This window comes from Stegodyphus dumicola, chromosome 10, assembly GCF_044657685.1.
Source record: "Stegodyphus dumicola isolate Sdum_Otavi_A_Nest chromosome 10, ASM4465768v1".
NCBI classification, from domain to species: Eukaryota; Metazoa; Arthropoda; class Arachnida; order Araneae; family Eresidae; genus Stegodyphus; species Stegodyphus dumicola.
In genome coordinates, this window is record NC_140777.1 from 32,330,481 (window position 1) to 32,358,321 (window position 27,841).

At 33.7% G+C, this 27,841-nt stretch overlaps 1 protein-coding gene across 2 annotated transcripts in view; it reads left to right on the forward strand.

Annotated features, from left to right (window-relative positions):
- Nucleotides 1–27,841, forward strand: part of LOC118184367 (sodium/potassium-transporting ATPase subunit alpha-B-like) — a 90,558-nt gene that overhangs the window by 28,029 nt on the left and 34,688 nt on the right. For both annotated transcript variants that reach the window (XM_085824848.1, XM_085824847.1), the window contains exons 9-14: nt 8,217–8,328; nt 8,693–8,825; nt 17,007–17,199; nt 18,408–18,583; nt 21,618–21,754; nt 22,779–22,996. In XM_085824848.1, coding sequence (XP_085680974.1) covers nt 8,217–8,328; nt 8,693–8,825; nt 17,007–17,199; nt 18,408–18,583; nt 21,618–21,754; nt 22,779–22,996 — 969 coding nt within the window. The remainder of the gene's footprint in view (nt 1–8,216; nt 8,329–8,692; nt 8,826–17,006; nt 17,200–18,407; nt 18,584–21,617; nt 21,755–22,778; nt 22,997–27,841) is intronic.

The following is a 27,841-nucleotide window of genomic DNA, read 5'->3' on the forward strand; positions in this document are numbered from 1 at the left end:
ACACAGTATGTGTATACAGATACACTGCACACGCATGCCTGTTACACAGTATCCCTTATGTAATAAAGGCTTCATAAGTGTTAGAAAACTTGCTTAGATTTAAAAAATTCTGGCTTCAAAATCTCTTCATCAAAAAAAAATTTTATATTCCTGTAAAAATTATTGTCGACCATATGTAACCACTTTTTGGCTCGGATAACATTTATATCTTTATACCAAATCTGCCCCTTTTCAAAAGTAAGCACTGTTTCCAAGCAAATCTAACTTCATATAAAAAGATGACTCTCATCAGTAGATACATCCAGTTGTAAGATAGCTGCATTTTTGCTCAACTCGTTTATTTTTTATTAAACTGGCCAAACTTTATTCAATCTTGCATTAGGATGTGTTAATTTTCATTGTTAGAAAAGTGCAGATATTGTTTCAAATTGTGATTTCGCTTGTATGGCATTAGTTTTCTGAAGAAAGAAGTGCATAATTTTTCATCATTCGACCAATACAACTGTTCGACTAGTATTTTCATTATGCCTTGCATAATCCAAATACGAAATAAAATTTTGTCCTCTTCTTGTAAGCTGAGCAGCATTTCTGCTTCTTTGAATGAATTTTAAATTTCTGAGAATGAAGACGTTGTTCAGCATGTATATTAGTGGCATCCACAATCAGCTGCAACAGAGAAACGTCGAAAAAATATTCACAGTATTCAATCAAATTATCATTACTAAAATTTACCAATACTCCATGGTTTTCTGTAAAACTGAAACGAGGAAGAACAGAAGGCACTGTTTTTATTTCTGCTTACATCTTTACTGAGCTCATATCCTCATCACTTCATTCACTAGGCTCTGAAAAAGTATTATCTCTTGATAAATCAGTAGTATCGTCTTCTGACTGAGAGATATTAAATTCATTGTCCTCAGACTCACTCTCTGAATATATCATAAAATTTATTTTAACATGTAAAAATAATACTAATGAAAGCGAAATTACAGAAAGTAGAAAATGATTCCAATTTCAGTTCACAGCAAGTGTTTAAATAAAGTTTTAGAGGAAGTCTTTTAAAGTTCATTGACAATATAGCTTTGTCAGTATTATTCATAGCTTTTTCCCGAATCGTCTCCATTATACAAGGGTGGCGACGCTGACTTGGATGATCGACTGCACATCCGTCACAGATAAATACCTAGATGAGACTGGTTAAGTACTCCTCGTAAATAATATTGTTAAGTTTCTGCATACATTGCCTCGCTAGTCCAAAGTTCTAACTACTGGCATTCTGATCACCGTTTTCATACCTCATGCGGTAAGACATTTTGAAATAGAGCAGTTTGGATAGTGTGTGTTATTTAACTGTATAAATCTAAAAGTTTATCCGTCTGATATGACTCTAATTCAAAACAATTTGCTACGAGACCTAAACCACCGCAGGAGCTTTTAAAAATTTGTTGAAGAACACATTGCGCGTTTGCACAAAATACCGCTAACTGATTATTGGCTATGAAAGATGCTTCCGAATGTTTGAAATTAAAATTTGGTAATTTGTTCATGAAATCATACCACGTCGCAGGAGTCATACTCACACCCTCAAGAGAAGATCCACAGTTGAAATTATTCTTTTCTGCAAAGTTTTGTATATAAATTCGAACGTTATTATTTCTACTTACAACGATGGGAAGACGACATATCCGTTCTAATGGCCAATAATTGATCACTTCATCATGATTTCGTGATGACTGATAATGCCAACTCAGCCAGTCGTCCTGGGGTATCTCGAGTATCTCATCTTCTAAACGTGCTTTATTGTGCGGAAAATTCTTTTTATTCATATATGGTTTTGGGGTTATGGAGTTAGTTATGTCATCATAATAACCGAAGTCCATTTCATCATAAGAACGGTTCAATTGCGGAGATATAATTTTTCTAAACGTCAAACTTATTCGAATAGTCTTCACCTCGAGCTGGGATGGGATACCGGGTGAGCAGACTACATTCGTGGGGGGTTTCGTCACTAGAAGCGATTCATGTTCCAGACTCAGAATATAACTCATATAATTCTCTCTTGTAAAATGAATTACTCGCGTCGTACCGTAACTCAGTGTGGGAATGCAGTAGGAAGGATCCAGGGAGTTTTCATCGTCCCTGTGATCGGATATCTTGGCATCTCCGTCAGGGTATTTGTTGAGCAGAACGTAATTATATTTTTCGTGGGTGAGTACTTCCACTTCACTTTTAATTATAGAAGTCTAGGGCTGGGCGACGATCAATTTCTCCGAAAAACTGTAGGTGAGTCCATCTTCATCCTCGAAGGCGCAACAAAGTCGAGCTGGAATATGTTGGTGGCCGTAAATATTCAGTTTTACGGGTTGGAAAGGATACGTGCAGAGTTCCGCAAAGACAGAATCAATCTTCTCTTTGCCATGAAAATCTTTAAAATAGGACAGTATTAACTGATCATCAAATATTTCGGTCATCGTGAGTATTGGTATTGTAAGAATGACTGCTTTGAAGTACAATCCTCCAAGATTTGCAATGAAATGAGAAATCCACTGAGATCATATATTTCTAAACAACTTATTTATATAGTCATTTACTGATAAGAAAGGATCATTTGATTCATTATCTTGCTATAATTTCATTCTTTTAATTGGTAATCGCCTATTTATTCCGATAACATCGTAACATTTTCCAGGACGCTGCCAATCACATTGAATCATCTAAGAATAAACAGATGGGGTACTTTGTATCACTTTAAGTTGGTAAACCAGCGATTAGAGAAATGAGGGCCTGTTAAACCACCATTACTAGGATATGTCCATTTAGATCCTATTTTAAGTCCATTTAGATGTACTACAAAACGCATACGAAACGAAGTGCTGGCGGTCCCACAATCGACTACTATAGACATTTTGCGGAATCGTGCAATAAGCTTTGGATACTCCAGTATCTCGGAGAACAGTTTCCTGGCGTTTGGCTGAAATCGGCTTTCACATGAGCCGTCCTTAATGAAGACTGCCATTAACGCCAAACCATCGACGCAAAAGATTGTTATGGTGTCGCCAACGAGCTACTTGAACATCTGAATGGCACGATGTGGTATTCGGCGAAGAGAGTGTTTTGTTTGTCAGATGAAAGTCACTAATTAAGAGTCTGTACCGCATCCTATGTCAACCACATCCTATGGATCCTCCTTTCGCCCAAACTGTCTTCTATCTACGCTGGGAAAGGTATATTAAAAAACTAATAGTAAATAGATTAAAATAGCATCTGCATTCTATCAATTACCTCAGCGCAAGACAATATGGCTTTCGTTCCAGCTCCTCTACTACACATGCATTAAATGGCATATTACAATGCACTCAAAGAAACAGAAAAAATAATCAGCATACAGCCTTTATATAAACAGACGTATAAAGCACCTTCGATACTTTATAGTGGCCTTCTATTAAGCAGGCACTGCGCGATGCTAATTGCCCGGTCAACGTTTAACATTCTTTTCAAGCTAACTCCACAACCGTCATCTATTACTATCTAATAGAAATGGTATTGCAACCAGCCAACAAGTTCTTGGCTGTCCACAGAGTTCTTGCGCAGGCCACCTATTATGGAATATTATATTTAATGCAGTACTAAATACTGAATGACCTTCACGCACAACAGTCATAGCGTATGCTCATGACGCAGCGCTCTTAGTGCAAGAGTGCACGATGAACTTGAAAAGCATGGTACTGAAGTTTGTACACTATTTGCCAAATTATGCAGCCAGCTCAAACTAACAATTTGAATGGGAAAATCAATGGCACTAATAATTCCAAAACCCAGGTACCAACCCTAAAAGAAAACCATGTATTAAGCTAGAAGGGAAGAATATTAAAGTGGTCAATAACCTTAAACATCTACGAACAATATGGGACCCAGGTCTTACTTGGATTCTCCGCCTACAAGCTCATCTATAATAGCACGAATGGCCAAACATTTTCAAGCACGGAAGTAGTGGCAGAACCCACATATCGCAAAAATATTATATCTTACAGCAGTAGAAAAAGTGGCACTTTATGCACCAGCAATTTAGGCCAATCCTATGAGAGGAAGGAAACTAAGACACTTAGCAGTCTTCAGCGTCCATTTGCCTTCAACCTGTGTAAAGCTTACAGAGCTATACCGACAAACTCAGCATATGTATTAGCAGGTCTATTCCCTTTGCATATAAAAAGCTCAACTGGAAGCAGCATAGCAGCATACGACAGTCTTACACATCTTCGCAAAGATGCAACCTTTTGCGACACAACCTTCAGCCCAGTAGCATTTGAACATCCGGGCAATATTTTGCACACTCAATCGGCACGTATAGGCCTAGGAGTATAAAGGAATAAACCAACCGCACACGGCAATACAAACCACCATCACTAAAACTTTCACATATGGCTCAAGATATGACAACGGTGTGGGCAGTGCATTCATCTATTACGAAGCAGACAACGTCATATGTGTTTAGAAAGAACATTTACAACCATATAATAGTGTGTTTTAAGCCGAGGCTCTGGCTATTACGGCAGCATTTCAGCACATCATTAATTGTCAATCACATACTGCAACTCTTTTTGCAGATAGAATATCAACTCTATATGCAACAGAAAATCAAAATCATACTTCACTGCTTACAATAAATCTGCAAGAAACTCTACAATGCTATCCACAACCTCATATTAATATGATATGGCACATGTTGGCAATATTGGTAACGAGCCGGTTACAGCCGAAAACATCGCAGCAAAAACATCGCGGACGAAAACGTCGCGGAGAAAACAAAGCAAGGCGAAAACGTCGTGCAACAAAACATCGTGGGAGAAAACATCGCAAAGAGAAAACATCGCAGTTCTAAAATATCGTGGTACAAAACATCGTCGTCGAAAATAAAGCGGTTCAAAAACTTCGCTGTTTAAAAACATCGCCGTCGAAAATATCGTGGTAAGAAATAAAGTATCTACAAATCATCGCATGACGATAACATCGCAGACATTCTTTTTTCAGGCTTTAATAACTGTAAATGGATATTCCCATAATGATTTGTGAGCGCAAGTGATGTAAGGAAGGATAATTTTTACTTTCACATTTTTTTATTAACTAATAAATTTTTGCTGAAAAAATAAGAAGGAAACTTAAGCATAGAAAATTAAATGCAACTTAATAGATTAGACTTTTTATGAAAAATTATCTGTAAAATCTTTATAAAAAATGATTTATTAATGGTCTTTGTTAGTTAACTATGTCGATTTAAAATTCTATTAAGTGCTATAAGTTGCATTAATTTTCTATGCTTAAGTTTTCTTCTTATTTTTTCAGCAAAAATTTAATATTTAATAAAAAATATGAAAGTAAAAATTATCCTTCTTTACATCTTGCGCTCACAAATCATTATGGGAATATCCATTTACAGTTATTAAAGCCTGAAAAAAGCATGTCTGCGATGTTATCGTCATGCGATGATTTGTAGATACTTTATATTTTACCACGATATTTTCGACGACGATGTTTTTAAACTGCGAAGTTTTTGGACCGCTTTATTTTCGACGACGATGTTTTGTACCACGATGTTTTAGAACTGCGATGTTTTCTCCCACGATGTTTTGTAGCACGACGTTTACGCCTTGCGTTGTTTTCTCCGCGACGTTCTCGTCCGCGATGTTATCGGCGGACACCAACGAGGCAGCAGATCTACTTGCCAAAGCTGCTGCTAACAAACATAAGCACAAGAAATTACAATTCCTGCTCCTCCTTCACATTTAAAAGTAGCTCTAAAAACAAAGGCTCTGCAAGAATGGCAACGAGAAAGGATCCAAGGCTAGACGGACAGGCGTACATATGATCTTTTACCAAAAGTTACAACAGAACGACTTATAGCTACAGCACCACTCACCAACTTTATCACAGGGCATGGCCTGTTTCCATCCTACTTCTATAAACATGGAATTTCAACAACACATTTATGCGTCTGTGGACAAAAGGGTATTCCTGACCACTACTTATTTGCATGTCCTATTACAGCAAATCTTCATCTGCCATTGCCGTCTATTAATAGGGAAGCTTACCGCCGTTTCTTAATACAGAATAAAGCCGCTGTAAATAAAATTTGTAAAATAGCCGACACAATTGCAGCATTTGGACAAGATGACTGCCAACCACAATAATGACAATTGTAATAAAATACATCAATCATTATCCATCTATCATGTTATTTCCATTTACTATAATTATACTCAGCGCTCACATATTTTTCTGCAAGCCTTATGTGACTATTTATTTATGTGTTATTTATATTTAAATTAGTTATTTTATATTTAATTAGTTATTTTATGCTATTATATTATTGTATCTGTTCTTTCTATTTTTTTTTTTATATTTTTATTCTATTTTATTTTTATTATACTTTATTTATGTATGTTACTATTTGTAAGAATTGTTTCAGCTTCTTTAAATATGTATTTATTTATGTTTGTTTATATGTTTAATTGCATGTCTATTATTTATATCTTAGATTTACATGTTATGTATTTATGTATGTATATGTCCACCATCATCTGAACGCATGTAAAAAAAATAGCAATGTACAACGAATATGTCAAAAGCGCCCTTGTATGGCAATCTATGCATTTTCTTTTAAAACTAATAAACTCCTGATTCGACCTCGGGAGGACGCGGGACACATGCCTGTTTACCTATGTTATATATCAGGCGTCCCCGTCCTCCGTCACCTACCTACATACTTACTTACAGCTGCTGTAACCCAACTCTACAGAATTTCGGCATATTGCCTTGACTTGCAAAATCTTTCTCCCATCGAGCACATATAGAGCATGACTGAACGACAAATTCAGCATCATCCAAAACCAGCACGAACCGCTGTTGATTTGATTAACCATGTGCAACAGGCATGGAATTCTATCCCAAAAAAATGACATACAACAAATGCACCACGCATTTCATGCACGTATGTATGCTTGCATTCAACATCAGGACGACTACAGGGGGTTATTACTGTATACCACCAATTCACATTTGAAATACCTTTTTTTGCACATACTTTAACCTGTGACCTTGAAACTTCAATCAAATAAATACGTTACCTGGACGAATGCTTTGCTAACATTTCATTCCTCTAAACTGACTTCTTGTGCTAGAATTTCATTCTCCATCAGTACATGTTTTGGTTATTTATTGGTTATGTGTGTCACTGTTATTTCAACTTCAGTTTTAATTATGTGACACTTGAAAATTTGCCTGAATATGATAGTTTATCTAAAATTACAGAAATACGGTAACCAAGTCTAGATCTAGGAGCTAATAAATACCATAATGCAAATAAATCTACATGTTAAGTCTTGCAAATTTCATCAGACTGCAGTTTTTATTCTGAAACATGATGTTTTCGAAATTAACAGTACTCTATAAGCTCAATAAATTGATATTTTTCCCGCTTTTTAGTGGATTCCTGTCAAAGATATGAAGCAAAATTCTATTTAAGAATAATAAATTTCAATTTTGTATTGAAAATATTTTATTAAAACTTGGATTTATGTATCCTCTGCTCATCACAAATTTAAAATGTTTACAAAGAATGCTCAATTTTTTTTCAGCCAAAAACAAATACTGTACATGAAGTATTGCATAAAGTCTTCCCCTATTATTCTTTAAATATTCGTTAAGATGAGGTTTAGAGATCGTTAATGTCTTTTTAACAGGTTTGATTCGCTAACCAATTGAATTTTAGTTTTAAAAGTGGAAATTTCGAGATGAGCCCATAATTTTGCTAGAATCTCCTTCTCAGTAGTTATTTTCAGTAGTCACCGAGGAAGTTTTTTAATTGCTTAAAAGAACAAAACGTATGCCATGAAAATATGATTTATACTACTGATTTGTCTTTAAATCTATGTTTACAGTAACAAAATTTATGAGTTCTTTGTTTTGTATACAATAGTTTCAAGTGCCTCTTTTCCATATCTTATTAAAAAAATCTTCTTTTATTTTAACTTTTAAGATTATTCAGTAATAATTTTTATTTAAAATTAGAGAAACATCTTAGACAATAATTTGTTCTTGTGTCGCAGTTTTATTTTGTAGCGAAGATAAAACTTATAAATGATAAATAAATTTTGGTAAAAAAGTAACATTATTTCGGTTTAAGAAATAAACATAATGCTTTGCAACTTTAATTCTTTCAGGTATGCAATATGACAAAACTTCTATTGGATGGAAAGCCTTATCAAGAGTGTGTTGTCTGTGCAGCCGAGCAGATTTTAAAGCTGGGCAAGAGAATATACCAATTCTTAAAAGGTTTTTCTTTTTAATTCTACGAAAACTCAATAAATTTCATTATGTACAATAGTTCTGACGAAACATTGAAAGAGATACTTTCCTAATTCTATAATGCATTTTGAAATCGTTAATTAATTTAAAGAAAAACTAGCGTGAAACAAAAAATTAAAGAAAATCTAACTAGCATTAAAAGAATTCTATTTGAATCTTTTAATAACAGATAACTCTGAGAGCTGGAATTTTTGCATCATCTTTCAAAATTTAAAATAAATTTTTCCTTTAATCGTAATGTTTAAATTTTTACGTATAGGCATTTTATTTAAAATCTTGCTTAAGATCTCATATAATGGGCCTTTAACCTAAGATTTAATTATTTTTACAGGGAATGTGCAGGGGATGCCTCTGAATCTGCAATCCTCAAATGTATGGAGCTAGCTGTTGGAAATGTGGCCGCCTACCGAAGTAAATGTCCCAAAGTATGCGAAATTCCTTTCAATTCTACAAACAAATATCACGTAAGTAACTGTCCTCTGTATTTTTTTTATTTTATATTGTTGCGTGCATACGCTTTTATATTGGATTGAATGCACAAATAACAGATGATCCCAAAATAAACACTTTACAGTTCTGGAACTTTTCACAAAAGTATTCGTACAGCTCTTTTCAGTATGACAGACCACAATCAGTTCAAACTACCAAAAACCTCAAATGAAAAAGCTCGCACAGTGGTCTCTCAAAATTCTCAATAATCTGAGCTAAGGTCTAAACTATACTAAAATTGATGCTTTCTCGGGTCTCATACAGTTTTCCCCCCGCCGCTGAGACGGCATACACAGCTACATAGGGCCGGATGCAGTTACGGTAAATTAACGGTGAATTAAGGTGGAGTCAAGTCTTCGACCCGAAGGCCTTTACTCCACAATTATAATCCCTGCTGGGGAAGTCTTAGTACAAAAACGAAGTTCACTTTATAAAAAATAAAGTGAAAAGTTATTGAGTTCTAGTTGCTTGCTAACTATACGAGAAATTAGTTGTTAAAAGACTTGAGAATCATTTCCTTGAGTTTTAGTTGAAAGCGTTGTCTTCTGTCATCAGATAAGCTCTGCAGCGGAGTCGCCATTTATCGTTGGTCTTCAGAGATAGTGTTGAAAATGAAAGTTAGGGCAAAGAATTAGGGTTAGCTCCTAGGAAACTGTGTCACCATCTGTTGTAAGTTCTGAGAACCTCTTTAATAAATTTATCTTCAAGTTAATTTTCCTCTTCTGCGAAATTTAAAGTAATCCTTAATGCTTCGAAGGCTATTACGAGTTTTTCAGTGCTGGATTTAGATTGTTTAATTCTATTTGTGATGTTCATTATTTGAATAAAGTTAAAGACTTTTGGATCTTTGAAAGTTTGAAAGATGTCAGCGAATTCTTTTTCAGAGATCTTCTGCGAGTTGTCGCTCGGATTGAATAGAGGATTTTTAGCTTCTTTAATTTCTTCTAAAGTTTTCGTTTTTAGTGCTGAAAAATCTGCTTTTGTGGTATTGGGTTGTTTTACTTCTTGGGTTTTAGGGGCTTGAAATAATTTTTTGGTAGACAGGGCACCCACGATAAGAAATAACGTGATTTCCCCACGGCAAAAATATCAGATGGGTTTGTCTTCTCGTTTAAGTGTACAAGTATTTGAACGGTGATTTTGGAAGCATTTGCAGCATATTTCTTTTTTACAGCAGTTTATTTGTGAATGTCCATAGGCCTGACACTTATAGCACTGAATTGGTCTTTTAGTTTTAGAGGAGTACTTCTCAATTGTTACATTAAAGTTGGATATATTGTTGACATTGTGAATTGCTTCTCCTGATTTGTTTCTTTCGAGTTCTATGAAGTAGATCGGTAATTTTATGAGGGTTTCTTCGGATTTCTTGGTGAACTGTTTTACTTTTAGTACAGGAAAGTTTCCGTTTTTGAGATCTTTAAAGATAGCTTGTTCTGGAATATTTTTGGGTAAATCTTTAGGGATAACTTTTACAATTGATTGAGAGAAAAGCTGAAATGTGTGGAATTCGATAGTAGCTTTTTTGAAATATTCTTTTGCGTTATCGAAATCTTCAGTATTGGATGTGTACAGGTAAACTCTGCGTGCTTTCATTTGAGTTTCAAATTCGTTCTTTAAAATTTTTTAAGTCTTTCTGAATATCTATCCAGTCGAGTCCTTCTTGGGTTATGACGATCGACGGAATTTTTTCAATGTTATCCTCATTAGCTGCAGTGGTTTTGATGTTTTTATCAATATTATTTAAGGCCTGGTGACGCAGTGGCTAGCGCATTGCGCAGCAGCACCACAGATCAGTTGTTCGAATCCGATCAGTTGTTCGATAGGTAAGGTCGACTCAGCCTTTCATCCCTTGGTTTCCATCCCTTGCGTCGATATAATGAGTACCAAGTTCGATTGGGGACTAAAAACTGGGGGTCCTGCGACCAAGTTTACCACTTGTTCAGGGCATATGCTTACGCACCTCGGGGCTCACCGTCAGAAAAGCAGATTTGATTTCGGGGCACTGCAGGCCTTGGCCCATTTGCGCCATTGAGTTTAGTTTTTTATTTTTTATCAGTATTATTAAGTTTTATTTTTTATCAGTATTATTAAGTTGCAAGAAAGTCTTTTTAGTGGTTTACCATTCTGCATTTTTGTTTCCTCATCGTTTACATCGGAATTTGGATTTGCAAGTGCATCATCTGTTTTTCTAGATAACCTAGAGTGCTTCAGTATATTATCTACATTCTCGTATTTTGAGATAATTCCTGCGTCTTGTAGGTCCAATGATTAGCTGGAAGTTTTTTCATCTCTTTTAATTCGTTTAGTTTTCTTCGAAATTAGTTCAGTTTTAGGAGTGTCCTTGATGAACTCTTTTAATTTAAGTTTATTACTATTCCTAGAAGAGTTTGAGTAGTCAGAGTCTATTTCATCATTACTGTCACTATCATGCCGTTTATGGCAGAATCTATCCGGCGGTTTTTTGGCCGCCATGAGGTAGAACGAGCAAAATATGTATCATTGTATATTGGTAGTTATAACAGTCTTTTTAAAACCAATGAAGAAAGAAGTAATATGAATGTGTTTAATCATATGGAGCGATCGCAATATATTTCTTTCCGTTATTTCCCGAGACTAAAGCATGTGCTTTTCACATAACTTAGCAAGCGCTGTTTTACACTGACGAGTGTTTGGTCAGTGTTTAACATCAACGAACCTTCAGGTACTGAAATCATTCACACACAAGTAAGGTTTATCCTAAGTTTTTAACAGTTATCTTTAATTAAAGCTACTTTTCTGTCCCTTTTAATTTCAGTTTACAAATTTCCTGCCAGAGTGTCTTTTTAGAATCGCGGTTAATGCAAATGAAGGAAGAGCGGTACTTAAGTCGAAGTTCCACTGACTTCGTTAGAGACCCAGAAATTCTGACTAGCACGCGTTTGCGTTTTGGCTACACTCTCTCAAAGCTATTACTACGCTCGGCCATGTTTCAAGCCCTTGATAGCTTCGCCGTTTAGTTAGCATTTAGGGGCCAACTCCTGTAGAATTTTGATAGCTTCGAATATATCGTTTTAGTTAAGCATTAGATAAGTTTGTACTCTTCAGTTACAAACTTAGTACTCTTCAGTACAAACCCTAGTGGAATCTTTTTTGTACGTCCTGAGAAAAGGCCTACTGTTAATCCTTATTTTGAGCAATAAAGGATAATTAACCCTTCTTGAGTTTACGTTTCTGTTTCCTGAGCTAAGGCGATTATTCGCTTACCAGTTCTTAAGGCTCCACACACATAGCTGCAACTTCAAGGCTGGAACTCTATACACACAAAGCAATATTGCTGAATGAAAATGTACATAAAAATAGTCTATTAAGCACTAGATTACGGATTTTGGTTTTGAATTGAAAGTGCAATCACGGTAGTGCAAAAATTCATCTTCCACGTGACCAAATTCCAATAGATATAATAGGAATTAAAGCACGTAATGCTCTCTGCATATCATCATATAAAAGAGAGTGTTAATACTGACATTACGTTCGCCAAGAACTTAGGCAAAACAATGCACAACAATAGGTCTGACTTTTCATATGTCGCTGATAATTTTGTACTGTAAGGCAGTGCTGGACACATCTAAAGTGGTAAAAGATTTGCTACTTGAAGCATAAGTGTAAAATATGTTACTACATGCATCCCATAATTTAAACCTGTGTTTCCTATATTTTGGCTTTTCTTTTCGAAATTTAAACAATAAAAATTCGTGTCGAAAGTTTTCATCTTGAAAAACTTAATTTTAACCTGACGCCTAGAATATCAGTTAACGCAGCAGAAGATAAGGCAATTCTAATTGGAACTATGAGCTTTACAAAATGTTAGGGTGCGGTTATCCAGTAATAAAGAAATATATATGAGGACTGAAGGAAAACATTTCTTAGATATGTTCAATAAATTTTCATGAGCATTTTTTTAACAGACCACTTTAAATTTCAAATTAATGCAGTATTTCAGTTGTCAAATAATTTACCGCGTCTAGAGAATAATAATGTTTTCATATATACTATTTCAATGCACGTCATGCCGACCTAAGAATATGAGTTAATAATGTAAAAATATGTTAAAAGAATATTGTTGAACACTTGTTACCAACTAACCTAACACAAGATCTGCTATTAATTTTCAGGCACTCGTTCCTAGAAAGTCGAGATTCTAGTATCATCATCTTAGGTTCATGGAAATTGCACTGTCTCAACGTAAAATCTATATGCCTATTAAATAATATTTTCCTTAAATACGTGTAACTGAATGTTCTAGAATTATCATAAACTGCGTAGTTAAATCTAACCAAGGGACTAAGCTAGACTTATCTTCGACTAAATGAATATTTCATACTTAAATACGAGTATATAGGCTTCAGCTAATACGTTCTTTAAATTGGAAGAAATCATATAAGAATATTTAATGTTTAAGTCTTATACTTTTATTGATCTCTTCTTTCTTTCCTTTCTCTAACTAAAAACTAGAAAAGTTAGAGTTCCGCATGAAAGGAATTTATTGCCTTATCCTTTTATTTAGAATAGTAAGTTGAATGAAAAGTTAAAGATTGAAATGACAAGTTATTTCATATTAATTAATTCATTCATCTTTAATGAGAAAAATTAGGCAATAAAATTAACCCTTTTAACTAAGGCAATGGTCGGCAAACTCAATGGTCAACAGAACCAGTTATCGACAGTTCAACGATTCAAATCCACATTTTTAAAGTTAGCCACATTTTTAAAGTTAAATTATATAGGTAGGTATATTGTTATTTTCTTAATTAGGACAAAAATTTGAGTTTCCTTTTACCTGTAGTTTATGGTTACTCTGGCTTTTATTAAGAACGTCCTCAATCTAATTAATGTACGTTCGCTGAGGTCACCCCTCTTCCAACTCTCCCATCCATACTTGTGCTGTACACTCGCTTCGTGTACCTTCTTTCGTTCATCCTCTCTATATGTCGGAACCATCTTAACATACCTTCCTCAATTCTCCCCACTACATCTTTCTCACTCCACAACACTTCTTAAAATTAACTTAATACTTCAATTTTTTTAGTTAAACTCTATAGGTATGTCGAATAAAACTTCATATTACACTTAATAACGATGCTGTTTATCGATAAAATAAAATTGTAAAGTGTCCAAAATCTTATGATGAACAAACACTTATGTGAATAATGACCTTGCATCTCCTTGGGAAAGAAGTTTGTGTAACTCATGTTTGTATGTTGCTGTTTTTAATTGTAACCGTAATTCTAAGTTCTTATCAATAAGACGACTTCTCAATTCACTCTCGATAAGGTTCATGCTTGAAAATGATTACTCCGATAAATATTTAGATCCGAATAAGGAAAGAACAGCTAGTTTTTTTAGCTGATTATATAAGTCAGAAATACTATTCCGTGTGTTAAAAATCAACATATCTCCCTTCTCCAGGTCTTTCAAAGCAGACCACTTGTGCTGTGAAGTAAGCTTACATTTATGTTCCTCCAGTGTTTCCATATCAGCGCTAAGACATTCGGATTTCAAGCTCCATAATTCCTTGTTTTTTAAATCCAGCAATTGGATTTCAAACTTGCCAAGGTCAATATTAAAGGGAGAAAATTTTAATTCTGTTACAGTAGTATTAAGAGGTTTTTTAACAAGGGCTAACGTCGCTTTGTTGTTTTTGAATTTGTCAAACCTGCTGAGAAAACCTTCTTTCATATTTAAAACTGTTGTATAAATATCCTGTTTCAAAATCTTGAGCAAAAAGAGGTAATTTGTTTTCAATTGAAATAACTTCTTCTAATATCGAAAAAATTACATTTCCTTTATCCTGCAGTTTTTGATTAAGCTGATTTAGATGAGACATAAAGTCTACCATGAAATAAAATTTTGGGATCCACTGATAGCCAAATTTTCCTGACAAATAACACAAGTCGGAAGGCCATTTGAGTTTCGAATAAACGCGAAAGTCTCAGTCTATTCAACTTGAAATTTACGGTATATTTCATCTTTCGTTTTCTTTGCTTCTTCTTTGCAGACATGTTACGAGAAGGAATTGATAGTGCCAGAAACAGCGAACTGATTGAGGACCAGCTAACAGCAGTCAGACAAGAAAACAACGCTATCCGGGAACGCAAGGAAATAAGAAATGCGTGTTTACACCCATGAAATTCATCCCCCCACCTTTTAAGTGGTTTTTAAACAAAACACTGGGAACCTCTTGCATTAAACACTCCCCAACAAGCCTCCTGACTCAATGGCTCACAAAAGTAATAACATTCACTCAACTCGTTGATGAACTGCACCGCCGCCGGAGGTGGGAGAATCTGGGTTCAGGCGAAATGCATATCGCTGTTGATGTTGTCCGCTTTGAGTCGCTAATCCGATGCAGTAAAACTAGTCGATTTTCGAACAAGTAGCTGAAGGTGGTGAAGTGTGAAACAAGAAGATAAGCAATTAATACTGGTGATAGAAGCAATTTTTCAGTAGGATAGAGTAATAATCATAGAAAACAAGTGCTTCGCATCGAGGCAGGGACACAATCGAACGCGGATATCAGTGTTATTCTTGTCTGTGCAATTATACTGAAATCAGTACAATGGCCCATTTATCAATATATCACAAAATTCTTACTATAATCAGTACAATGACATTTTTAATTTGTTGCCTAAATTCGATAGCTAGGAAACTTTTTGAATCAGACACTGGAAAAGACTTCAAATTTTAAAAGTCTAGATGCTAAAATTCCTGATGTTTTGAAACTAAATTTCGTTTTTACGTTATTTGTTTTCTCATTAAAGGTAAAACTGAAATCGAATGGTGTATTAATTCAAAGCATTTCATTAGTTAAAATTTGGCATATGACGATTAGTACAACAGCACAATTTGATGTATAATCAGCACAATCAAAACACCGAAATTGGTACAAAACAATTTCCTAAAAATACCATTGGCGGATGTTTCATGCTGCATGTTTCCATGCTTGTGTTAACCCTGACGGTCTTCGTGTTGTATTTTCAAGATTTTCTTGCTTTTACGTGCGCACGCCCGCATATGCCAGTTGTGGAAAAGCCACACTCAAGGAGCCAAAATGCCATAGTTTGCCGCCCCCTGAACTAGGGTGGGAACTAGGTTAATGTTTACGGGAACACTCATTCTTGCAATACTGAGGATTTCCTTTATATATTATTAAGACAGATGGAATGACCATAAAGTTCGGTGAATGTAATGTGATTTTTTTTCCCTGGTTGGCGAGAACTTAGCCAGTTTAGGCTTGGCCACTACTAAGGCCGGTAATGTAGGCAATTTATTATGGAAGCACCTAATAGGTGGGCCACCGTTACATCATATGAAAGGACGGCCAATTACAGCCATGCTTTCTCCGGGGTTCGAACTCGGGCCCTTCGGTATCGCAGTAGGCTTCCCTAACCACTTCGCCGTCTGGGCGGCTATTCCTTACAAATAATGCCCACCGTTTGTAACTCGATATTAACTTCCGGAAAACTGCGGACTAAATCTTTTGTTGGTATCGCACGGTAACAGTCATCCATAGTTTTGAATAACACATACGTACATGATGGATCTTGTGCAATAGAATTACCAAACCATCTTTATGTGTGTTAGCATTCCCTTTTGCTCTTTCTAGATAAATATTTATCACCTTTTTCGATATTTTTGTGGCTACGAGAAGCCATAAGCCTATCATATTGAACAGCGACGTCAGTATAATTTTCTCTGTCTCGAAAACGTCTAAAGAATCCACAAATCCGTTTAAAGATATGTTCACATCTCCATAAACTTGTTTCAGAATATCTTGAGTTTATTTCCCATATTTACCAAGCTTTAAAACGAACTTAAAATCCATTCTCTGCTGTATTTTATAACCACTACTATACCTTTGCAAGCTAAAATATTACTATCCTTATTGCCTGTTCTTCAGCTAAAGGTTAAGCAGACATGTAATTAAGTAGAAATGTTCAAACTTCGTTAAACAGACATGTTTAAACCCGTCGTGGAGTATTTTACCGCGCTTCGTCGTTCACAAATGACTGTGTGTGTGCATCTTATGACGTCATTCTCCGAACTCTTCTATTATACTTTTCATAAATTCAAACAAAAACACATATATATGTAAATATTGACTCTGGATTCTTTTATAGGTTACAATACACGAAGTAGAAGAGAACAATGAACGCTTTTACCTCCTATGCATGAAAGGCGCCCCAGAAAGAATTCTGGATCGCTGTGCTACAATTTATATCAATGGAGAAGAGAAAGTCATGGATGACGAAATGAAAGAGGCCTTCAATAATGCATATCTTGAGCTTGGTGGTCTCGGAGAACGAGTCATTGGTAAGTGATGCTTCTGTTTTTGGGGTGTCAAATAACTCAGTTCGCCTCAAGCGTAATGCAACTTTACATGTGGGTTTCAGAAGTAGTTTTAGTAAAATTACTCAGAATGCAATACTGCTAAAGATACTGTTAACATGTCTTTTGTATTTCTCTTTTTAACTAATATTTATAAATAATTATGCTTAAGATAGCATACGCGAAAAAGGGGAAAATTTAAGTGGCTTACTCATGTAAGACGGATAATGGTGGTCATCATGACAGTAAGCTTTCTAACTACATATCTCATTATATCTATGAACAAATGCTGCAAAATTCGTTCATCTGTAAAATTTTATGACATCGAATGTAGCTGATTTATTCACTAATGCGTCTTGAAATCACTAATGCGTAATGTGGAGGGAATGCACTTTCATGGGAGGTGGGTAATGTGGAGGGAATGCACTTTCAGGGAATGCCTTTTCAGGGAATTGCATTTTTCAGAAACTAATGCACTTTCAGAGAATTGCATTTTTCAGAAAATACAAATTCTGCTGAAAACACTTAACAAAAATGGACTCTACCTGTTTGTGAAATTTTTTGATAAACATATTTGGACAAATTTCGACTCCTTGTTTTTATTTTCGTTTCAGAACTTGAAAAATAATTAAAACCATGAAACATAAGTAAGTATTCTCATAATGCATACAGAAGCCTAAAAAGCAAATCAAAGAAACCTCATGATGCATGCAAGGACGCTAACATAGTATATATTACTTACCGTTGTATGCTTTCCTTCAAAGTACGTTGGAAAACTCATGCTCTTCTGTCCGCAGAGACACTCATGTAGGACCTTTTAGGTAGAAGTAAGTTCATCTTAGCGAGTGCTTGAAGCTTAGAGAATTCAGAATGCAAATGACTCAAACAGTTATTTTTTCTCTTATTATTTTTGTTTTACTAATTAATTTTTTCTACTCACATAAACTGTTATCTCGTTTAGGGTGGTAAAAGTACTCTACAAGTAACACGAATTTTTACACGGGGTCTGAGAGTCATTACAATTATAATTCTGAAAACGATCTACATTCCTAGTGTTCAAAGCATTTTAAAAAGCGTATTTTCCATTAAAACAAATACCGAATATTTTATTTTCAAATATCTGAATTAAATAAGTGTATAATTAAAAGCATTGCATTTCCTGATAATTATCAATGTATTATTATTTTTTTCAGGTTTCTGTGATTACGTTCTGCCGGCAGATAAATTTCCTCCCGGGTATCCTTTCGATGCCGACGAACAAAATTTCCCTTTGTCTGGACTTAGGTTCTTGGGGCTTGTATCCATGATTGATCCACCTCGAGCTGCTGTGCCGGACGCAGTGGCCAAATGTAGGAGTGCCGGGATTAAAGTAAGTTGCGCTAGGGGAACTTTACAGTATATGAAAGAAATGAGTAAAGCAGTAACTCTTGCAACATTAATGAAAAGACGTGGAATAGTTTCAGGATACAATAATAAAACCAATCAGATCATATGTTGCAATATTGAAAACTTTTTAATTTCCTCTCTTTTTATCGTTATTCAAAACTGTTAAAAATCTTCAAGGATAGAAATTGTAATGTGCATGCGTGTTAAAAACAAACTGATAAATGTTATATGTATTGGGTCAATTTGAAAACAAAACTAATGTTAAATAAAAATACAAAAAATGCTATAATAAATTATAAACTCTATTCATTCAAAATAACTTCAAATGATATCTATACACTTTTTGCACCATCATGAATTGAATGCTCGCAAGCAATTAAAAAAATCCATTCATCTTATATTGTAACACTGCATCTTACATTAATTTTCACTTAATATACTGATGCAACATTCCATTGCTGGATAAATGCTTAAATTTATTGAAGACAGCACTATTTTTGCCTCTTACCGTGAATTCCGTAATTGTTCCTTAAACAATCGGAATCATTGTAATTAAATATACAATGAACAGTACATATTAAGAAATATGTTTTCCAAAAAATAGTTAAATTTATAAATATCTGAATTTATAAATTTAACTATTTTTCCTTAATCTATTTTATTATTTATAAATAGTAAAATAGATTAAGAAACATGTTTTCCAAAAAAATAGTTCAATGTAACTGAAAATTATATTTAGCGCTCATTTTTAATTTTCTTTTTTCAAATTAAAAATAAAAAAAGGTACTATTCGGTTTCGAGGGCCGTAAAAATCACCAAAATATTGTTGATGCCAATGCTGCCAAAAATAATTGCGGCAAGAAAGGAAGTATAATAGTAAATAACTATCTAAGATTGATGTTTTAATTTAGATGAAAGGTTAATTTCATATAATACTTTTTTATTATTATAATTTATATGAAAAGGCTGAACATGACTGAATGGAAACATAAGAATCAATAACTATTTCAAATCATTATTATAATTTATATAAAAATTGCTAAACATAACTGAATGGATGGCTGCATCGCTATTTCGCTACCGACTTATCGCTAAAGCATAATTTCATCTCGCTGGTTGTTCAAACGTAATTTTCTATAATGAATGATGCCTTTTCTTTGAAAATATTCTCCGTAAAGTGCAGAATCGCTCACTTATTTGTTTGCCGCTTTTTACAAGAGTAAAAACAATTGGACTTTTGTCAATTTTCTTTTACTTTTTAAGTGTAAAATAGTGTACATAGATAATGTCAAGGATGTGCGCAGTGCCATTTTTTTCCCCCCCTCCAATTCTAGGATTTTTTTTTTTTTTTTTTTAAGTGAAAGTAAGTCGATGTGTACATGGATACCGAGTATGTGCAATTCTTAAAAACGCGTCAAGCAGTGGGGGATTCTGCACTTTACCCAAAATTCTATAGCCGACTTTTCGTCATGGGCTATTCCCAAATTGTTAAATCCATAGGATATCAAAAAAGGATTTAAAAATTAAACTAGTATGTCAATGGCGTTTTAAGAAATATAGAGTATATAAACTTACGCAATCTGAAATCAACGCGTACGCTAGATTTGGCGCGCTGTTATATGGGCGCGTTTGCCAGATTTGGCGCTTTTGCGCATACATTTTCGCTGCAATTTTTTTACGGCCCTCAAAACCGAATAGTACCTAAAAAAATTATTATTATTATCAGGAGGAACAGTTAATAATTTAATTAGTTTTTGTTTAGGTTGTAATATTTTGTTATTTTAACAAATAACTATATTTATTATTGAAGTGGCAACGCCATATTTGTATGATGTAACCGTTGCTCAGCAACGCAAGAAATTGTTAAAAATTAGAATTCTGAACGTTTTACCAGCTAGTAGATGCATGAAAAATTTGTAACTAAAAGATCGTATTCAAATTACCTCTCTCCGTAACTAAAAATAAAATTTATGTTTTACTAAGAAGATTATCTGTTATTTTTAAATTACGGCATAAATACTTTACAAGGTTAATCTGTATTTCCTTGCAATTAAAAACGGTACTTTTCCGTTTTACCGGCGCAAATCTCGCCAAGCAGACTTTATTGGCGACAACGTACAATATACACATAAAAAACGTTAACAAATGTTAGTTAATTCTAAGAATTTTTTTATTTTGTAGGCATAAACATTTTAATATCGTTTAAAATTTTGTAAAAAGCCAATAAATTTGTAAAAAGACATTAATTTAAGAATTTACTGTGCTTTCATGGTTCAACATCCTGATTCGCCGGTTCATATCACGTAATCCCAAGTGATCTCATCTCACATAAACTACGCTACAAAAATCTAATTTTCTCAGTAATTATCTACATTAATTTCAAGCTAAATATTAATTTGAGATACAAGTTTAAATGCAAGAATTACTTCAATTCGTACGAATAGCGTACTCAGAAATTATGTAAAACCGCAGTGCTTTACTTCGCTAGTGCATTCTCATTAGATTTGATTTGACTTTGCCTTTTCTATGTTTTTGCCTTCGGGTGAGCGGTTTGATTGCATCCTAATTGATTTAATTACCGCGAATAGTCTTAGAGCATAAAATTGAATTATTTGGTAAAACTGCTGTGTAATTGTATGCGAGTATTGAAAGAAACAATCAATCTGATAAGAAATGGCTGCTACTTGTTTTGAAAATCAGGCGTAAAAGGTTACCAGCGAGGATATTCCGTTTGGCATCAGTTGTACGATTATTGGCGACTTTATCGCCTGCGCCGGCAAAACGGAAAAGTACCTCAAAATTTTATTAAATTTACAATCTTGTTTTAGAATTTTCTAACCGCAGTTCTTTGAACCTTTACATTTTCACTGTGAAGCAAAACTGAAACCCCAAAATCTGCAAGATTATTTTTCCTTTTTTGTGACAAATAATACTTCCATTTCAAATACTGCTGCATTTCTCATATAAAAAAGAAACCTTACTCATATATATAAAACTGATACTTTGCATTCAAATAGGTAATTATGGTGACTGGCGATCATCCTATCACTGCCAAAGCCATCGCTAAGGCCGTAGGTATTATTTCTGAAGGCAACGAAACTGTAGATGATATTGCTCAAAGACTTAATATTCCTGTGGAAGAAGTCAATCCAAGGTCAGTATATTTTTTTAATATTTAATATTTAAAAACTTTTGAAGCAGCTAAAGATGATAGGAAATTTATTACAGGACTGTAATTTAAACAATTTTTCCTTTAAAAACATATGAACGTTGATGATATACTGTCAAGAAAATTGCGTAATTAATAATTTTATCCACCCCTGCAAATCAAACCCACAGTTTCAATAATTTATGTAATCTCACGATAAATGATGTTAATTGTCTAGAACAGTAATGGCGTATCTATGACATGCGTATCATAGGTTCACGCATGTGACACGCGAATCCACTTTGGATGACACGCATCACGCATTTCCAGAGCCATTGAAGAGGAGACAGAATACCGTATAAAACAAAAATATTTGTCGTTTGCAACGGTCTCATCCTTGTCAACATACACTGTATTCACCTCGAAGGCATTCTTGGCAGACGGATGACAGCAAGCGCATGACTCTATATGTGACACGGCACCAGAGTTAAGCTAGGGATTTTCCAAATTTTGGCACGACGAGCTCAAATGTTTCGCCATCACTGGTCTAGAACATATCAAACACCAAAATAATAGAAAAGGCGTCGACACAAAACAAGAAGGTTAATTAGCATAATAATTGGTTAATTAACATAGGAACCTTACAATTTTATCATCTTAAAAGATGTTGAAATTTTTTAAGATTTCATATAAAAGAAATTCAATATAAAGAAATATTTCTAAATATTTATTTTCATTCAAACAAAATAAAATACAATTCTTGTTTTTAAGCTTAAAATAAAAACACGTTTTGAATCTAATTTTTTTTTAAATTTGTATAGATTACTTTGTAAAAGTTCCTAAACCTTTATTATTTTAAATAGTGCCCTTTTCTTAACAAATCTATTTCTTTTACATGCATTAATAATTTTAGAAGTTACTAAAGCTTATCACATTTCCTTAATATATATAATACTATTTCTATTATGTAAAGGTAGCATATATATTGACGAAACTTCATGCAGTGTATTTTCATTTACATTTCATACAGAGACGCCAAAGCTGCCGTAGTACATGGTTCAGAATTGAGAGATATGGCCACGGATTATTTGGATAACATCCTTAAGTATCACACAGAAATAGTATTCGCTCGTACATCACCACAGCAAAAGCTTATCATCGTGGAAGGATGCCAAAGACAAGGAGCTATTGTAGCCGTCACTGGGGACGGTGTCAACGACTCTCCTGCCCTCAAAAAAGCTGATATCGGTAAGATTGTGCCCTCTGATTTTATTTACAAAAATTATACGTATTAATTAAAATAACGTATGCGGGCAGATTTATATGCACTCAACAGACAAGTTACGAAAGAACTATAAAATCATATTCAGATGAAATAACAAGTGAGTAATTGATATATGTTAAGATTATAGATTTATTTCGTAAATTATTCATAAATTATTAGAATTCCATGGTGAACCAATAGAAGCCATTTAAAAACAATGCTTGCCTTTAAAATATTTTCATTTTGAAAAAAATAATACCTTGAAAAATACTTTTAATAAAATATTTGTAATTTGAACTGATTGCAGTATTAACAATCATTTCAAATAACAAATACTTTATTAAGGAAGAACCCAAGACTTTTCATAGTTATTTAAATGTAAGGCGTATTTAGACAATAGAAACGTTTTGCATCACTGTTTTCCCAAAGTAGGGCTGAAATTAAAATAAATTCAAAATGTTGCCCAGCAAAGGTAGTACAACAGTTATGAAAGCTAAGAAAGGCATTGCTATAGACTCTACGAATATTAGGTCTTAAAATAATGGAATATAAAAAACTTGTTGCTATAAAATTTGAAAATTATAAGTATACGGCTAAAATTAATTTAAAAATTCCCTGTTATGTAATGAAACATAATAAACTGATTTGCAGGTTTTTTTCCTTTATAGGCATATAATAATTTATAACAGGTTAATGTACACTGCTCAAAAAAAAAAAATGGGACAGTGCTATAACTCCCGTTCTACTGGGGCGATTGACAAAATTCAAACTACGTTTTTCATGTCTCGAAAGCGCGACTTAGGATATATATTAGATTTATATATAGTACTATTCTAACATAGGTATTTTGACACAAAATCGGACTTTTCTGAAATAACATACCAATTTTTTTACATATTTCGATTCTACGACTCAAATTATGCCAGAATACCAAGTTTTGTAAAAATCGTACGATTAGTTTTTAAAATATTAGCTCTCAAAATTTTAGCTCCTCAATGTTAATTGAATTTGGCAAATATTTATTAATATCTCTTTTTTTATTAAACTTTTTTAATTTTTTCTCTCACATTTCAAAATTTTGGTTCATTCCAAATAAAATTTACCCATTTTTTGCGTTTTATTTTTAAAAATTTTATTTTTAAATAATTTCTATAGATTTTTCGAAAAAAATTTTGAATTATAACCTATAAAATTTTTACCATCATCTTAAAGTAGGTGTATTTTTAAGCATATCTGCAAAAAATTAGACTTTTTTACTCAAAATTTTCTAAGATATACACGAATTTACATAATTTCGCGTTTTAAAATTTGGCACCTTTTTCTTGAGCGATAATAACGCCAAATGTTGTCTATGGATTTTTGTTACACTGAATTGCCACAGCTATTTTTAACCTTAAACTTCAAGTAAAATTTTACGGAGAATTAATTATATGACATTTTTTCCCTCAATGATGCGTAATAAATATTTATTAATACTATATGAAAGGCTATTTTTTTAAATTATAGATGATATTATTCAAATTTTTAACTATTTTTTTTTAATTTCTCTCGTATCTTTTCTTTTTTTAAAAAATTTAAGAGTAAGTTTTTGTAAGAGTAAATTTTTACCTTCGGCGTTTCATCGTCTGCTACTTTACTTCGTTTAAATCGAATTGTCTAAAACTGAGAATTTTCGTTTGATATATATTTGAATTTTATGACATTAACTGCATAATTTATTTCTAAGCAAACTGTTGCTTTTGAAGTGGCTGAAAGAGCGGCTGATACTATTATCCATATTTTTAAAGCACAATATATTTTTATAGAAACATAATATTTAGAATAATCACTTTTTATAAAAGTCAAATTATGATATAAACATACAACCCTCTAGAGACTGAATTAATGGAAGTTCAATGGTTATGTAGAAATGATCTGCAGCTACTTAATGGCTGGATAAGTCAGCAGATTCTGTGGACAAGTAAGAATAATTATATAAACGACACCAACATTCTGGATTCAATAAACAACGAGGATACGATGTTTACTAAATGAATTAAGAAGTTTTAAAACATAAAAAATAAACTCGTTTTTTTTTCCTAAAATGTATTTTTGTGCGTAGCGTATTTTCATTATATCCTTAAAATTCTAATTTAGAATGTAATTGTCAAGAACTGAAACCTAATCATCAGTAATATAATAAGTAATTATTGCTGTTATTAATAAATCCTTCTTATAAAGTAATTGCAAATATTTCAAAAAACTTTGTCTGAATGCAAACATTTTTCTATGCAAATATTTTTAATTTTTTATTAATCAAGATTGCACACCATATTACTTATTTCCACTTCAATTCTTACCGTCAGTTCTAGTAGAATTTACAAATCAATTATATTTAATTAAGGATTGAATTGGATTATTTAATTATGGCAAAGCACACGAGGGCTATCTGCCTAAAGGGAGGGATGCCTTCGTGGAGGACTTTCTAAGGGGAACTGGCTCGTATACACGTTACACATGGGGAAAACCACGAAACCGCCCATGCGGCCAGCCCGTTCGCGGGATTCGAAACTCGAACCGAACTACCAGTGTTCAGCGTCTTTACCGCTCGGCTGTTGGTGGGCTATTTAATTAAGAAATGACCATCTAAGTTAAGAAAAGGCGTACCGTAACAACATTTCAATTATTGGTTCCGTATCTTTCATGTTACTCCCGATTGGCTAGCTACAGGATTTTTAATGAGTATTCGGATTTTACTAGTAACTTCACTTGGAAATCGCGCTTAAACTAGGTTAGTTGGTTATTTGAACATAGAAAGAACATGGGAGCTATTTGATTAAGATGCTTTCATAGAGAATCTTTGTAAAGAGAACCTAAAAAACTACGAAAACCAACCATGCAGCCTGAGTTAGACTGAGCAGCAAACAATTAGTATTTAACAATATTTTCTTTTTCAAATGATAGGCAACTGATGAGGCTCCCATTAAATCTCCAATTTAATATTTTATTTGTAAATATTTAAAATATTGTTGTATTCTTTGACACAAAAAGCAGAATTTAAGTTTTGTTAACTCGTTAGTAAACTACCAAGCCGTAGTGCAAATGAATATTCAATTTCTTTGGCAATAATTGTATTCACTTAATATTCTTGGAATATGAGCTAAAGAAGGAACGTTCTCGGAAGATTAAAGAAGTGTTTAAATCCAGTGATATTAGGTTTGTCTTACAAGCTCAGGATCAAAACGATTCTGCAATTGCCCGAGTAGTTGACTTGTAAATGGATGTGAATTAAGCAGATGACTTTTAATCTTACGTTATTCAGCCAGAAAACGTATTCCAAATGTTTTGTATTGCATGACAATGCATCTTTTCATTATTCAATAACCAGTCGGAGAACCGCTTGTGTTCGTAAAATAAGTATGTATATTCAATCGTCCTGCATGTTCTTCAAATTTGTCTTCTTGTGATTTTTTTTCTTTCTCAAAAACTAAAGTTGCCTCTCAAAGGAATGTTTTTTGACATTGAAGAGACAAAATTAATATGACATCTACTTTTAGAGGCATGTGAAAAACAGATCTCTACAAACCTTCTCTTCCATTACATGTTGTGCAGTCAGACAAAAAGTTACATCAGCGTAAATTCTATAATCTATTTTTATTACACTCTGATTACTTTATTAACATACAGTGAATATATACTAAATCTTTAACTTTAGCTTAAGTAATTCGGAATTTTTGACGGAATTGTTGTCGGAACTAGGACTTAGAAGATAAGTCAAATTAAATATTTCGATAACCCAGTAAATTCAAGTTCCAAATTTCAATATTTTATTTTCGGAGGGAGGGGAAATGTTTTCAGTTTTGGTCCATTATACTAAGTATATTTGCTTCGATTTTTTATTTTTCCATAAAAGCGAAAATTTTACGCATGGTATACATATAACGCATAGCTTCAAATTAAAATTTAATAATATACAGAGTGGTTATAATTAAAGTTTCACATTGAAACGGTCATAAAAGGAAAACTACTGGATCAAATGTTATCAAACTTGGAAATCGTGTAAAGGAGGTCACGGGAATTTATTTTCCGTGAAAAAAAGGAAGTTCGAAACCTCACCACCAGGGAGGGAAATGGCGCTGTATGCAATATTGTTAAACGAAATATGGGTCGGAATCTAACTTAACCTTTTGTTAAACGGGTTTAATATGTTGTATACCCTTAAGAAACTTTGAAGTAGGCAAATTATTATTTAAAGACGTTAAATTCGATAAATGTCGAGTGCGCCATCCCTGTAAGTGAGAATTTCGTCCGTGAAAACCACGAATTAGCGATTCGAAAATGTGAGATCGCAAATCACTCGCACAAGTGCGTACAATCTGGAAATCGTTTTCTTACAGATCGCTAATTTGTAATTTTTGAAGCCTGAATTCGGCACTAAAACATGAAGATACTGATTCAAAACGCTTTTAATCGATTTGGGCCAAGGAAATCTCTCATGTTATCTATCTAGTTCCATTGCATTCTCCTACTGCATTCGATTGCATAACAGTCATTTCACACCGTTTACTGTTGAATGACAGCTAGTTTTATAACTGAACCATTTTTTTTCTGAAGAGCAGTCGACAGCTGGACCACTGCGATTGCAGTTCCTTAGAGCCAATATTAAAATGTTTCGTGATACATGAACTGCAGTAACGTGGCATTTTAAATACTACGATTTTTATGCAGGGCTGGGCACCACCTCAAGAGTGTCGCATAGTTACTTAGGCAACATTTCACAAGTGAACGTCTTATAGGCCAACACTTCCCCTCTTCCCACCAGACCTCAACCTCTGTGACTTTTGTCTATG